A 16,086-nucleotide genomic window follows, 5' to 3' on the forward strand; every position below is an offset into this window, starting at 1 on the left:
TTTTCCTCCTGAATTGCTTAAAAAGGCAGGGTTACTGGAATGCAAGAAGAGGTATGATATTAAGGAAAAGAGAGAAATCTGGCTGCTGTTTCACAACTTCTTTCTTAGTTTTCAAACTGATTTACTCAGGCAACCTCCCTCAGGCATCAGTGGCAATCTGGAATGAAGCAGCTAAAGGAGGAATTGCAGATGGGGCTTGTTGCAGCCTTTGGGGTTTCCCCATACAGACAGTGATGGGGTTTCATGCAGAAGCAAGCAGATTATGTATCCAAGTGTGAGTAGTCACTACATTCGGGTTTGTCCTGCTCCCACTTTTAAGGATGGGTGGGGGCAAGGGTCTTAGCTAAGACTCTTGCCTCCAAGTCTATCATTCATTAGGTTGTACCCTAGTCACAGGCAGTCCTTGCCTTTTTTATCCATATATCCAATCTCTTTTACTGATTTCTGTCAAAACCTGGAGTTTGGCCCACTGCCCACATGGCAAACCACGCATTCTTTTTGCACTTTGTTATGAAGCAAATGAATCCCATTAAGGCAGCACTTCTGGGAGGGACAGTGCTTGGAGCAGTCTCAGATTGTGTTTTGTAGCATGATGAGCCACAGGTAAAGGAGTTTTTGATGATTACTACCCCACTGAAATTTTGGGATGTCCATTTCCAATCTGCTTTCATTTTTGTTCTCATTTCTTATTCTAACAATCCTGCAGCCTTAGAGAGACTTCCACCTTCTCACGCTCCTACCCCTGCCCTCATTTAAATCATGGTATGTTCATAGAAATAGCAAGATTTACTGGTTATTTTTTAACCTCCTCTATTTTCCCATTTGGGAAAGGTGACTCTGTCTTTGTTTACTGAAAACAAGTTTTTGTTTCAGAAACTTTGTTTCTGCAAAATATTAGTCATTCAAGTCCATGCCAACAAATTAGACTACCTGTAAGAAGAAATTTTTTTACAATGAGGATGGTGAAACACTGGCATAGGTTTCCCAGAGAGGTGGTGCATGCCCCGTCCCTGGAAACATTCCAGGTCAAGTTGGATGAAGCCCTGAACAACAGGATCTAGTTGAAAGTCTCTGTTCATTGCATGGGTTTGGACTAGATGACATTTAAATGTTCCTTCCAGCCCAAGTGATTCTATGGGTAAAAGGATTAATTTTTTAGGGTGAAAGTCTTTGAATCTGATTTCACCATCAGACTCTGCTGAGCTTTTTTGTTGTGCAGGCTTGGCTGTCAATAGCATATCTGCAAAAAGATTGACTTGCACCAGTGACACTTCTGATGAGTGTTTGTTTTGATATTATTAACTGACATATTCCTGCATTTCTTAGTGGAGACACTCTTAAAACTCTTGAGTGATCAGAAAAATTTGCTCAAGTAATCCTGAAACATAAATTGTCACTGTCAACATGTGTCAAATTTGTCCTTACCATTTCCTGCTTCCAAAACTGTGCAAAGACTTTTGACCCAGGCCAATATACCATACAGTGTGCATTCCCAAAGTAGGTAGTATGTAAAGCAATTTCCTCTTCCACATGGCAGCAAGTTTGCAACGTGTGCAGTGATAGACGTGCCAAGAAATCAATATTTAAAGTAGCAATAAATATTTCTAATGAAAGAAATTTTATTAAATTGGCTCCAAGAGCAAAATTATGCACATGAATGTCTGAAATTTATACCACTCGTGTTTCCTTGAGAAGAAACTGAAATCAGCAATGATTTTCAGATTCCTGTTTCATTTGGTCTTCCCTTCTCTAGCCTAACCCCTCTAGGAGTCCAAACTTCATGTGGCAATTGATTAAAAACATTTTTCCTCAAGGAAAAGTAATAATAAAAGGTTTCATCATCCACCTTCTGTTTAAAAACAATGGCACAAGGAGAAAAATATTAGATCCAAAGTCTGCAGCTACTGACTACTATAGGGATTAATCTGAGAGATTTGGAAGGATTTCCCCTAAAGCAGGAAAAGCCATCAAAAAGGCAATGTGTGAGGCAGAAAAATGAAAAAAAAATTGCTAAAGAGACACCTGCATTTTTCTATAATCTCTATAATGAGGATGGTTTTGCAAATACCATTGGTGGTTGTGTGTAGGCTTGTTGCATACATTTATTACAGAAGAGTTATAAACTACACCTTTTCCTCAGTTTTTCTGCCAGGCCTGTCTGTATATTGAAAATTTTCTTCCTAGGATTTGGAAAGCCGCTTAGCACAGAAATAATTTTTCCACTGTTTACTTCCAGTAACACGTGATCCTATGACAGATATTTTTGATAAAGAAGAGAGAAAAAAAAAGCAACAGAATTGTAAATAAATACCTTGTTTTAGGTGAGGCTTTGAGGTAAAAGATACTTGGGTTACTCACACTGCTGAGCGTGCAAATCTTGTAGAACAAGTGATCCACACCATGGAAGGTTTTGTGCTGGGGACTGATTCTGTATCCCTTACACAAGAACAGCAGCCACCACCCTCCAGATCCATAATTTAAAAGCTTTGATTTGTGCTCTTAGTCGTAACTTAGATGCCAGACTTGGAGGGACAGGGTGTGTTTCAGTTGGGCTGAGGTTCTGCTCAGCCCCTGCACAACTTCTGTGAAGAGTGGACTTCTGAGAAGGGCTGTGACCTGAGACACTTCTTTGGATGCTGTTTGTCCAGAGTTTTTGTCTCGGGCCGGGGGCTGGATGAGGTGCTGCAGATGTGGCATTGGGTATTGTGAAACTCCAGGGCTGGCTATGAGCCCTTGGCCTCTTTCCTGCTCTACACAGACAGTAAAGGCACCACCAGTATGTGCTTTGCGCTTTTTCCCTGATCAAAAGGGTGAAGGCCCTGTGTCGGTGACAGCACATCCAGGGTTCTGCTTGGATGCCCCAGGAGATGATGTTTCCCATGTCCCTTACTTTCCACTATACCCTGCCTTCAATTGTTTCATTTCCAAGCTTGTACCGTGAGCCAGTGTTCATCTCTCACGTCTCCAGGCTGGTCTACCAGGGGGTAGGAAAATGATGAAACAGGATGGATGGCCAGAAGTCCAGTTCCTGGCACAGGTCTCTTTGGCCTTTTCCCTGTACATGGACACGTAAAGAGCTTTGTATGGAGACCCTGTGGCATAAATGTGAACATGAAAAGGGTATTTAAGGGTTACTATCAAGTTTTTCAGGCAAAAAAAAAAAAAAAGGATATCTTGGTGTCAACTGTCCCTGATGGAAGAGTGCGTGTCCTAAAAGTATTGTAAGTATTTCCAGTGTGACCAGACAGACAGGCATCCACAGAACTCCAGGATGCTGAGATGAGATTCCTTCTGAGATCTGGGCAGAGATTCTTCCCTATGTAATCTATTCAGGTTTTTTTCTGAAAACACTGATCCCACTCAACAAATACCTGTGAATTTCTTAGGCTGTTCAAAGACTCTTCCATTTAATGATTGTTTGCTAGTTTGTTGCATAAGGCCATCTAAATTCTGGGTTTGGCTTTGGAATTGCTTTTCTTGCCTGCTTTTTTCATCATTTACACTTGCATAAGACAGAGTTGAGAAGGTTGAAGAGATTTCAAGATGGCCACACAAACACTTCTGGCTTAGAGTTTTCTATGAAGACATATTTACACAATTATCCAAAAGTCCTTTGCATACCTTGAACATTTTTTCATGAACTTGAAAAAAATTTGAACTGCATTTTCCTAGACAATGAATGAAGGGGCTACAAAAAACATCAAAGCAAATGCATGTGTGGTTTATTCTTAAAGCATTGCAAATACTGGTTTACTGGTTGGTTTGTTTTTTTTTTTTTTTGGTTTTTTTTTTTTGTTTTTTTTTTTTTTTTTTTTTTTTTTTTTTTTTTTTTATTACTGCTAAATTCACTTAGAACCAAATAAGACATATTTTGGGGCTATGTATTTTTCTAAGCATTTCACAGTTTTTGGGGACATTACTTTAACATCTGGTTTTATTTCCTTGTTAATTTCTTTTCCTGACTCTGAACATAAAATAGTCAGGAAGGTATGATTTCAAGGGTAGGATGTTTGTATGCTTTGAAAAAGCTCCATCTTAGTGGAGATCTCAGAACAAAACAATAAGAATGAAACTCTAAAAGCCATATAATTGATATACTGAGATTTTAATTTTGTGTGCAAATATATTGTTCCTGAGATTAGAAAGGAGAAATATCTGAGGACTTGTACACCAAAAAAAAAAAAGGTGTATGCAAGAGAAGGTCCTGGGAGAAACTGTTTCAAGAGTTAGTTGTAGGTTGTGACAACAATGCTGAAGGAAAATATTTTAAAGTATAGTACTGTGTTTTGTGCACAGAATATTGTGCTATTTTCTCAGAAAAGTGCAATTCTTCCCTCAGTGGAGAGAGAACTTATACAGGGATTTGCCAAAAAAGAAGCCACAGTATATAGGGTATTGAAACATATGAATACTTTTTCTATGCTAATATTTTTTAAACTGAGATTTAGATCACAGTCAGATTTATTAGTTTAATATATATTTATATAAAAATATATATTTATATAAAATTCTCCTTTGTTTCCATTTAAAGAGAGTATTTCTGAACTTGGAGGACATCAGTTGCAAAAGGAGGGATGAAAGTGCTGCACAACACCACTGGCTCCTTCTTCCACAGAGACACTTCTGTTCTTGCTTTTCACAGGCTGCCACCAAGTTTTTCAAAGGAAGCTGGGAAGCTGGCACCTTGTAGATTTTCTCCTTTTGCTTGATTTTGTGTAATTTTCCTTACAGGGAAAAGGATGGGAAAGAAACAGCATGGACTAATCCGTTAATTATGTATAAATGCAGAAAAATAGACTCGGAACCCTTTGTCCTTTATTAAATTTATTGTTTCCTTTGATTTGTGCTTGTGCTAGCAGCTTTATTGGAAACATTCATAAACCATAGTGACAAAATTTTGTCTCTTCATAGCCCTACTCTGGGATTTTTATTCCTGGGACCAAACTGGGAAGTGGAATTTTATGGGGTTGGCAATGCACAAAGCTCATCAACAATTTGCTGCTCCCTTCAGAAGCTATCAAAAAACATTGTTTTTTTTCCCCCCCTCAGTTATCCAGTTTGGCTTTGTCACGCTCTTTGTTGCCTCCTTCCCTCTGGCCCCTGTCTTTGCTCTTCTGAACAACATCATCGAGGTTCGTCTTGATGCAAAAAAATTTGTTACTGAGCTAAGGAGGCCAGACACAGTCAGAGAAAAGGATATAGGTGAGTAATGAAAGAGCATTGCAGTGAAGATAAGACCAAAAATACAATTAAACAAAGAAGAAAATTTATAATGACCCTATTAATAAGTTTTTTTTCTTTCACTTACAGGTATTTGGTATAACATCTTGAGTGGTATTGGAAAACTTTCAGTGATTATTAATGTAAGTGTTTGGTTACATCAGTTTCTAACCTTGATCTTGGGAGCTTCTACTGTTCCTTCAATGTAATTTAAAACTCTTTATAATTTATTGTTTATAATTGTTCATATTTTATTGTCCCTTCAACATAATTTAAAAGTGGCATCTAATTTTCTCAATTGCTCCAATACAACAGAATACAGATATATTATGTTTATTGTGCTATATGTATTCCCTAAGTAAATTTTTCCTCTATATGCTTTAAGATAAAAAAAATCTCATGCCTTAGGACTTTAATCCTAATAGTTTCTAGTGGGTTTTTAGCCTACAGATCCTAATCTCATAGAATCATTTACGTTGGAAAATACCTTTAAGGTTATGGATATTAAGATATCAAAGCCCTTTAGAAAGGGAGGTGATTTTCACTACTGAAGGGAAAACTTGTGGAGAGGTGTTATGCAATTTCTTTAATAAAATAGCTCCCGGCACATCACAGCACCCTAAGGCCTCCAGAGGGGCAGTGTTGTTTCATTTGGGTGGAGATCACATTGTTTGCTCATGGCTCTCCAGTTTCCAAGAATTAAGGTAGGAAATCTGTAGAACCTGCACATCCCCATAATCTCACTGTCAGGCACAGACTTCTGTTGTCCAGCACTGAGCTGTGCTGGAGGAGAAAAACTCTGCAGCCTCTTGTTTTCTCTGAATACACTTTGCAGATTTATGATTCTTGATAATTTCCTGTGTTGATCAAACTCTGGAAAAGTTTATTTTCTGAGGATTCCAGTAAAGTATGATTAGGTACATTTTCTTGAAGGAAATGTAAATATGTGCATACCCATTTGAAAAAAAAATACTGAATGCCCAATTCTGCTTCTCCATCTGGATATTATTGACACGGGAAATTATTGTGTAGCAAAATATAGTTTTAAATCATCATAGGATTGTATAATGGTTGGGGTTGGATGGGACATTAAAGATCAACTCGTTCCAAGGCCCCTGCCAAGGGCAGGGACACCTTCCACTAGCCCAGGTTGCTCACAGCCCCATCCAGCATGGCCTTGGACACTTCCAGGATGGAGCAGCCACAGCTTCTCTGGGAAATCTTTGCCAGGGCCTCACTACCCTCACAGGGAACAATTTCTTCCCTATATCTCATCTAAACCTGCTCTCTGTCAGTGTGAAGCCATTACCCCTTGTCCTGTCATTCCAGACCCCTGTCAGAAGTCCCTCTCCAGGTCTCTTGGAGTTTCTTCAGGCATTGGAAGGGGCTCTTAAGTCTACTCCCAAACCCTATTATTTTACAGGCTGAACAATCCCAATTCTCTTGGCCTGTCTCCATAGCACAAGGGCTTCAGTCCTCTGACTGAAGTCTCTCCTGCTCCAACAGGAGAGAGTCCAGAGCAGAAATCAAAGGGATTCTTATTGATAGGATGTAGAGATTTCTGTGGCTGATTGCCCCCACAATTACACCAGTTTTAGGGGATACCAGTCTCATGAGGTTTAATACCAGCATGAGATCCCCCTGTGTGTGATGTGTAAATCCTCATGCTGAAAGAAAAATGGACATTTACACTCAACAGGTTTGGTGTAACTACACCAAAATATAGCCCAAATTATACCAACTGGCTATTAGGTCTTGTTGTAAGGTTTTTTTTTAAACCAGTGATAAACCTCATGATGGCTCCAGAGATGGAAAGAATTGGAGCAATGTGCAGTCCATTAATTGCTTTTGCTACTTCCCTAGCTGAGCCTTCCCTTGGAGAGACAGAGCAGGTTATTGTGCAAATATTCTGTACCAATTCTGGCCATATAACTCTCCCTTCATTCTGTACCAATTCTGGCCATATAACTCTCCCTTCACCACCACTCTAAATTTACCTGGACATTAACATTTTCCCCTGAATTACTTAACCTGGAGACACAGATTCATGATGCTGTTGTTTGTTTGGTTGTTGTTTTTTTTGTTTGTTTTTCCATCTCTCAGGCTTTTGTCATTGCTGTTACATCCGATTTCATCCCACGCCTTATGTATCAATATGCATACAGTCAGAATGGAACCATGCATGGCTTCATCAATCACACCCTCTCATACTTCAATGTCAGCCAGCTCAAGGCTGGGACACAGCCAGAAAACTCCCTGTTTGCACAGGAAGTTTCATTCTGCAGGTAAAGTACTTGTAAGGGCAGTTTGCACAGTCAAGGGAATTTCCTTGGCTCTTATGTCATTTTTCCAAGTAGGGATTGATAAAATTCACTTATATGGCCACATATTCAGCAATATTCAGGTGCCTTTGAAAAGTGCTGCCTTTAGAGAATTCTCGCTGTGTTACAAGGTCTTTAAAAGGGGTCTTTTCAGGGCATTAAAAGGCAAAATAAACAATTTAGACAGACTTGATCCACAGAAAAAAAAAAAGCAAACTAACACTTTCTTTACTGAAAGATACAGCTTTAATTAAAATTAATGATTTTTTAAAATGGTCACCCAGAACCATTTAGAACCAGGCTTTCTCTGTCTTTATTAAATTCAGTCCTTACTTGCTGAGATATGAGTTTTCAGTATATTATACCTATCTTTAGAACCTGCACCAGTCACCATGTACCTGTCTGCTATTTCAGATACATCTTTTCTGACTGGGCAAACAAGGTTCAACTTCATTTAAAATATGTCCCAAATACTAGATACCTATAGAGTAGTTCCAGTTTGTATGAGAAATCACTAATGTGGGTCCAGCTTTCAAAGTAACTTGGTATTTTTGTAATAATATACAGAAATTGAAAGAGCTGGTTTAAGGCATTATAACCCCCAGCTGTTCAAAACTGATCTGCTTGGGGTGAGTGTTATACTCAACAGCCTGTCTCCCCTTCCTTCTTGACTCCCTTGAAATCACCCTGTGATTGGTCTCTGCAATGGCACAAAATAATTATAACAGTTCCTCTTCCATTTATTTAAGGATAGTCTTAATGTAGAGTGGTTTTCCATCCCTTGCTTTGATATGCAATATATTTCACACTGATTTTAAGTGGGGTATATAGCTTGCTCAACTATAACCTGCAAAATGACACATCCCAGTTTCTTCACTGGAAGCAAGGTAAACAGGGAGAGAAATCTGTCCCTGTTACTCAGGCAGTGCTGTTGGGATTGCCTTTGGGAGGAACCTACCTTCTCACCTCGACTACAGCAGAGGATAGATGAATGCACTCCTAACTTTTAAGTAACTTATAAGCTAGTGAGCTCTGCAATTCCTCGTTTCTGCTGCTGGGATTTGTTTGTTAGCAAAGTATTCCTTGTTAAAGTATGCAGCGTCTCCGGACTTTCAGATTTGTAAGTCTGTGAAATGCTTTTCCACTCTAGCACTTTTTAATTTTTCATCCCTAAATTTGCATGTGTTTTTCTTCAACAAGCATCTTGATCCACTTCACTGTGATTTTGCTATTTTCACTATGCTGCTTTTTACCTTGTTCCAGCCACTGGCCCCTGTTTATAGATGTTGAAGTGCTGGTGTGTTTGGAAATATGTGCATTAACAACAGAGTGAAAGGCACTCCTCACATTAGTATGGTCATATGCAGCCAAATACTCAACAGAGCCCAAATAGACGGAGAAGGGAATCACCTACACTGTGTTCAAAAGTGCTCCCTGCCTGATGACACCATCTAAGAAACTGAGAAGAGGAAAAAAATTAATGCGTTAGTCTGAGTGAGACAAAACTATGGGAACATTTCTCTTATCAGAAGACAATTGGGAAAATATGTCAGCATCCACAAACACTGTTTCTCATTATCATCTGCTTCATTTGAATCTTATAAAAATCTCAGCTTTGGACAGAACTATCACTGTGATAAAGTATGGGGTCTCTAACTTGCGTCCCAAGAGACAGGCAACCAAACACTGCCCCTCGAGCTGGAAATAAAATCTGTATTTCTGTTTCTGGCAAATGCATTGGGAACAAGCTGACCTCTCTTATTCTTAGATTTCTGTGGCCTCTGGAGATAAATGTGGTTGTAATGAGGCTGCATTTTTCTCCTTATGGGCATTGCCAGAGATTAAGGTATCTTAAAAATAACTGTAACAAGCCAGAAACAACTCTGCCACTGAACTTACAGAATACATTCTCCAAATATTTAGAGCAGCATTTTCTGCAGTGCTGTGAACTCTTTGGCACTGCTTCCAAATAAAGGTTGCTGTAAAGCTGTCCTGATGCACAGTATTAGTCGTAATTTTACTTTTTTTCTTTCAGGGAAAAATGGCATTTGTATAGCTGAAGGCAAATTAGAAGCAAATCTTTCTAAGATATGGGATATTTTAATCCTTGTAGACTTGTATGATGGTGGAGTACATACAAACCTACTGGTTACATTGAAAAAAGGAAGCAGCAGATATGGAGTCATTCAAGGGACTTTTGCTTTAACATGGGTCTGCTCCAACATTCAGCAACTGTATAAAGTGTCTTTGAATTAATTTTCTTAATGTCATGGGATTCATCTCATCTATTCTTAATGATCAGTGGTGGATGCTAACATTTTTCCCTGACTAATTTTTTTATACTCCTGCTCTGATTCTGTGATTGTGGATGTTTTGTCCAATTTCTTCTCAAGGCCAGCTGAAGAAAGAAATTAAACAGATTAGCTTATTTGGACTGATTTGAAATTCCACCTATATACAGTTCGATTTTTTTTACCAGTCTTTTTTTCCTCCATACACAATAAACTTCTGAAATATATTAACATCTTTGTCTTAGCTTTGGCTTCAATTCTCTCCACCCAGCTTCCCCTGTCCTACAATTCTCTACTTTCAGTGCACATTTTTCTATTCTTCCTTATAACTTTTCTGTGCTCTATTCTTCAACCATGTTGACTACTTCATATTCTTGTCCTTTTGCAGCACTGGTTGGTTGCTCTTCCTACCATACCTGCTGAATCAAATATTTTAAGAGTGAAGCATTGAAGAGGTGAGGGAATCAGAAAATCATAGAATATCCTGAGTTGGAAGGGACCCACAAGGATTATCAAATCCTGACCCTGTACAGAAGACCCCAAAAATCACACCTAAGGATATTGTCCAAATGCTTCTTGAGCTGAAAAGATGGTCTTTGAAAAAAGGAACTACCTGCAGAATCTAGGGGTTAGAAAAGGCCCTTTGGAGTCCCATGGGGCAGAGAATAATTTTAAAAAGGAGGTGGGGAGGAGGCCCAGCTACTTCATCTATAGCTCTGGCAACATTTTCCTTCACCATAAATCATTTGCTAGTGCAGGTTTAGGCATCACTAACAGTGTGATTCCCAGCTGAGCCAGCTGAAATTTCCAAGGGGTCTGATATCCTGCAACACTTACATAGTTTGTGAAGCTCAAAATGCATTAAATGGAAAACCCACCACAGTTGGTGACCCTTCCAGGTGAACCTGGGCTCCATTTCAAGACTGGGATTGATTTATAGTGGTTGGCAAAGTCCACAAGAAACTCAGTGGCTTTCTTTGGCTTTGATGTTCAAGCAGATTAAGTTCAAGGGAACTGACTTTGGCCCTTGGTGCAGCACTCATACAGATTTGAGCAACATGTGGGAGTCCACAATGTCTAGAAAAGTACCAGAGGGGAGATCTGGCATTGCAGGAACAGCACAGGAATCCTAAGACAGGACCTGTGCTTGCACTGCTGAGCAAAACCATCCAGGGGGCTAACACAGCCCAGGGAGTTCTTCCCTAAATTAACACAGCCCCCAGTTTAAAGTGGTATTCTCTTCCCTGTGGGCTGTACCTCTTGTCCTTTGTCTCCAGAAGCTGCAGCACAGAATGACATCCAGCATTCAGACTCAGTTTCTTGGGGGTGGGGAGCAGCAGGATGTAGGGGATGCGTGGACTGCAAATGTGTAATTTAACATGCAAAACCATGTGGGTAGAACCTGAAGGTAATTTTGGCAAGCGCACCTGCAAACTGAAGCTGACAGATTTTATATATGAACCTTCTCCATTATCCCCCAACGGAGGCTTTTGCACAGTCTAATGAATCTTACTGTCAGGATGGGTTTTGTGGTATTCAAAACAGATTTTCCCTTTCTTAATTTCATCCCATTACTCCTAGTCAAACACTGGGAACAGCACTAAATTATCCCTTTCAGTCCTAAGGGCACAATTTGCACATGGTTATCATGTCCAACTGTGGCTGTTACTTACCAAAGTGGAGCAATACATGTGCTGCTCTTTAATCTTCCCAATGAGTCAATCTCCTCAGCCCTTGTACTGTTCTCCTGAACTACCTTCAATTTGTTGCTATCTTTTTCTTTGGTTTCCCTTTTTTTTTTCTTTTTGTTTTCCCTTCCACCCCTCTGGAATGTGCACAGCTGAATGGCTGAATGCAGAAATCCAGGTGTGGATTTACCTGGGCTGTTCAGAGGAAGGCTAATTCCCTGCCCCAGCACAATTGTGACTTTTGTTGATATATCCACAAGTCATACATTGTCCTGCTGCCATATTTCAAACTCGTGCTAACTTGCTAGCCTCTGCAAGCTCCAGGCTATTTCCACTTTCAAACAGTATCCCTTCAAAGATCCTTCAAGTGTTTTATTTTTAATTATTTTCCATTTCCCCATATTATTCTCATTGTGTTTCCTGTCTCCAATTCTTATTGCTTTCTGTGTTTCCTGCTATTTGCAAGACTTTCCAATTTAGGAGCATCTGTGATTTTTATTAGCCTGTTGTTTACTTCTAAATGATTGATGATAATACTAAAAGCAACAGTCTTTACACCAAACAACTAAGGCTCTGTTTTATCCTGTCCAAGGCTAGACAGTTAACTTAGGAAGTGCCTTCACCATGGCTCCCCCTTCTGTTAATGCAAAGACAGGAATCACCAAAGCATGAGTCACATTTTATGTGGGCTGAGTTATTCCCTAAATTAATCAAGTTTTGGGTGAAATGAATGCAGGTTTATCTCCTTCAGCCTGAAAATGCCTTGGACTATCTCTCTGCTTTCATTTCAGCATTTTATTCCATGTACATTGATGTCAATTTACATTATAAAATAAAGGGGATTTCTGTCAATCCTCTAAAATCTGGACATTTCAAACATTAAAAGAATGTTCTGATTTTGGTTACAACTGTAAAAACCACACTGAGTGTGTTAAATTCAGTGGAGGTAGTCCAGCTCTAATTCTGAAGTTGTATTTCATAATAAGGGTTGAAGTAAGAACATCTGGAGGATTTGATTCTTTGGGTTTTGTGATTGGAAAATCGCATTAATCACAGCAATTGGTGCTGGAGGAAATTGCTGGAACTGTGATAACTGAGCTGTTTTCACCTCCAGGTTCAAAGACTACAGAGAACCACCTTGGTCCCCACACCAGTATGAGTTTTCTAAGCAGTACTGGGCAGTCTTGTCCGCTCGCTTGGCTTTTGTGATTCTATTTCAGGTAAGTCTGATGAGTTACTTCACTTTCAGACACAGAAATATCATCATAGATGGATCAAAATGTGTGTTTCAAAGAAGCCCATGTCCAATAGATGTGGAAAGCAAGACCCACATCTTCCTTTAGCCCTTGGTGTTAGCAGTGGTCCCCAAAACACCCCAGGCTTTTGAATGTTTAAGTTAACTGTGTCAACTTTTATAGTCTCAGAGGTACCACTTGTAGAAAGTACATAAGTGCTGTGTAAGCTTGTTAACTGCTGTTCTTTACCCAAAGCAAGAAATAAACAGAAGTAATAAATTGTCCAAGTTTTTTTTGCTACTTTCTTGAATGGAGAAAAGTAAATTGTCCCCAGTGTGAGGATTTCATTAGCAAGGGATTTGCTATCATGGCTTGCCTTTCCAATGGCTTCCTTCTGCCCTCCTCCATGATCTGGGATCCTTCCACAACCAAATTGGGCTCATCCCTCTTTTACAAATCTGCCTTTCTTTTGTCCCTACCTGCCGAGTGTTCCCAAGTGTTTCTGTGAATCTTGCCTGATTTGTATTGCCCTCTTCTGCTTCTTTGCTGTGCCTTCAGTAATTTTCCACTGGCTGCAAAGCACTTGAAAGCAATTGGTTCTGCTGGGCTTCAAACCCTCTGCCTGCTCTGCCAGAGAACATTCCCTGGTTAATTAGCTCCATTGTCTCATATGGGGACAGAGAGCTCATGCTAGCAACCCTGTCAGCCAACTGCTCTCACACATTTCCAGGCATTACACAACACACTTCTCAAAGCATTATCATGACAATACAAACCCCCAAAGCATTGCTTATCTATAGATTTCACAAGCAAGCAAAAATTTTTGCCCAGTCTGCTTCCTGCTTGATGTTATGAGCAGCACCTCTATTCACCTTGACACCTGAGATTTGGGATTTTGGCTTGCACAGTGTGGTAGTGTAAAAAACAATCCTGCTTGTCAGCAGACAGAAGGATTTGAGGACAAATGGCCATGAAAGTTTTCCTCTGTGTGCTCAGGCCACACTGGAAACACATGGGTATCTTTGCCTTGTGTTTCAGGATTTGGGATGGTATTGGAGATGTTCTTATAGTAATGGATTCTGAACTCAGTATCAAGGAATTGGATGTTGAGAACTGGGCACCTTTGGATGCTTGTAAAGAATAATGCTGGTTTAGCTACTAAGGCCATGGATTATTTGATGATTCCTTGTCCTTTCCTATTTCAAACCTAACTGAAGCACATGTTTAATTCAGCCTCTACATTGAGGAGTAGCTGTGCACAAACCTGAGCTGTTTCTTGAAATAAAGCCTTAATCAACTGCTTACTACCACACACCACCAGCAAAATGTGTTTGACATCTGTCTTATAGCTATAACAAAGGTTTGGTTTTGCTCCAGTGCAAGTATTTTGGATTTTTCATGCTTACTTCATGTCTGCTGCTGTGCTTGCAGAACCTGGTGATGTTCCTCAGTGTTCTGGTTGATTGGATGATCCCTGATATCCCCAAGGACATCAGTGAACAGATCAAAAAGGAGAAGACCATGCTTGTTGACTTCTTCCTGAAGGAAGAGCACGAGAAGCTGAAGCTGATCAAAAGCTTTATTGCACGTGACAAGCGGAAACGCAGGAGCGGGACCAAAAGCAGAAGGACCAGGGCTGCCAGCTTCTCCCAGTGTCACCGCAGCCCCAAGGGCAGCTTCACCTCCTTCAGCTCACAGCACACGGTGGTGTGACTCCTGAGGGAAGGGAACAGCCTGTGCTTGCCTCTGCTTACTGCATGATGTGATTCTGAGCCTAAAACAAGAGAAGGAGAGAAGGAAAGGGAGCAAAGGGAGGCTTTTTTATTTCCTTACAATCTCCAGATGTGAGTGGCTCTGTTACAATTTAAATGCCCTCTGGGCTGCAGCATTTCCAGATTTCATCGGTGTGAGATAAGGGCTGTATTGGGGCTGTAGCTGGTTCCTGTGGTGACAATGCATTCGAGCTGGAGAGGCATGCAGGGATTCTCCTGGCAGGAATTCTCCCGGCAACCATCCCTCCTCCTGCAGATGCTCATGGGGCATGGGGCACTCCTGCTTTAGTCTCTATCCTTGGGCAGGTTGCACTGACTGTGGAGAAGGACTGACCATGGAGAAGTGCACACACCTCATGGTCTCATTGGCTGTAGCTGCCAGAAGGGGGTTTGCAAACATGTTGGGTCTGAAGGAGCCTTTGTGCCTTCCTAACCTACGCTGCCGGAGGGTGCCACCTCTGGAGGGCACGCAGGGCTCTGGGAGATGTGGGAAGAGAAGGAATTTAAATCACTGGATACTTGCATCTATGGTTATATTGTGCTTTGCTTAGCAGGAGCTGGAATGGATGTGCTGGTGAGCAGAGAGGCTGTCAGAACGGCTGAAGCTGCCAGAACCAGGGAACCTCCTTAGCACCCATTGTCCTGAACAAAAAGCTAAAAACCAAATCTTGCATGTTTGATTCTCCTCTCACTTAGACTTGGAATTCAGCCAGTGTCAGGAAGAATCATGCCACTGAACCACCAGTGCAAAGCTGAGGAGTGAGAATGGAATCAAGTAAATCAATCATGTAAATCATGTGGCATCTCCATGTACACTGAATGTAAAGTTACAAAAATTGCTGCTGTTGTGATTTACTGTAAAGTAAAATATTTTGCAGAACTGCATTTCCCTGGAAGATAAATATATTCACTAATCAAGCTTTCACCTACAAGCATTTAAGGAATAACATTACTCTGAAAATTAATGAATTGAATGAAAATTAAACTTTCTTAAAAAATCTGTTTCTTTTCCCGTTGATTTTTTCTCTAACCCAGCTTGAAATTCAGAGTTTGGACAAAAGGTTTTCTTCTCATTTTGTCTTCTCAACAATACTTTCAAAACCACAAAAAATACAAACCAAAATAAATACTTCAGCTTCAGCCATTGTATTCAGTATTGCCCTTTAACATAATAATCTTATTTTATATATTTCTGAAGCCTAAGATTTTACTAATGTCTTAGATGAAAAGAATAATCTCTGTGACAGCTTTTGGTACATAATGGGAGGTGCGAAAATAATTTCTTTTTTCATTCAGTGCCCAAACTAAGGCACATCAAAATGGGAAAACTGTTTTGGGGTGAGCTGAAATGAAAAAAAAAATCATGGAGTTTCATTTTTAAAATTTACTTTTGGGTTTTTTATTCCTTCAACATAGAAATGGAGTTTGAAAAGATAATGTCTGGAATAAAATTGCAAATATTTAACTTTGTTGAAAAAAAGTTGGTCCTCTCCAAATGTTTTCCTCTTTTTCCCTGTCAAAAATCCTTGTTTTGTTTTGTTTTAATTTTGTTAGGTGAT

General features: G+C 40.0%; 1 protein-coding gene across 1 annotated transcript in view; it reads left to right on the top strand.

Moving 5' to 3' along the window:
• Positions 1-15,527, top strand: part of ANO2 (anoctamin 2) — a 151,436-nt gene extending 135,909 nt beyond the window's left edge. Inside the window, exons 21-25 of the mRNA XM_041460361.1 lie at positions 5,050-5,202; positions 5,311-5,363; positions 7,324-7,505; positions 12,635-12,740; positions 14,187-15,527. Of these exons, the coding sequence (XP_041316295.1) occupies positions 5,050-5,202; positions 5,311-5,363; positions 7,324-7,505; positions 12,635-12,740; positions 14,187-14,468 (776 nt within the window). The 3' untranslated portion in view covers positions 14,469-15,527. The remainder of the gene's footprint in view (positions 1-5,049; positions 5,203-5,310; positions 5,364-7,323; positions 7,506-12,634; positions 12,741-14,186) is intronic.
• The last annotated feature ends 559 nt before the right edge of the window (positions 15,528-16,086 follow it).

This window comes from Pyrgilauda ruficollis, unplaced genomic scaffold (genome assembly GCF_017590135.1).
Source record: "Pyrgilauda ruficollis isolate IOZ18807 unplaced genomic scaffold, ASM1759013v1 scaffold142, whole genome shotgun sequence".
NCBI classification, from domain to species: domain Eukaryota; kingdom Metazoa; phylum Chordata; class Aves; order Passeriformes; family Passeridae; genus Pyrgilauda; species Pyrgilauda ruficollis.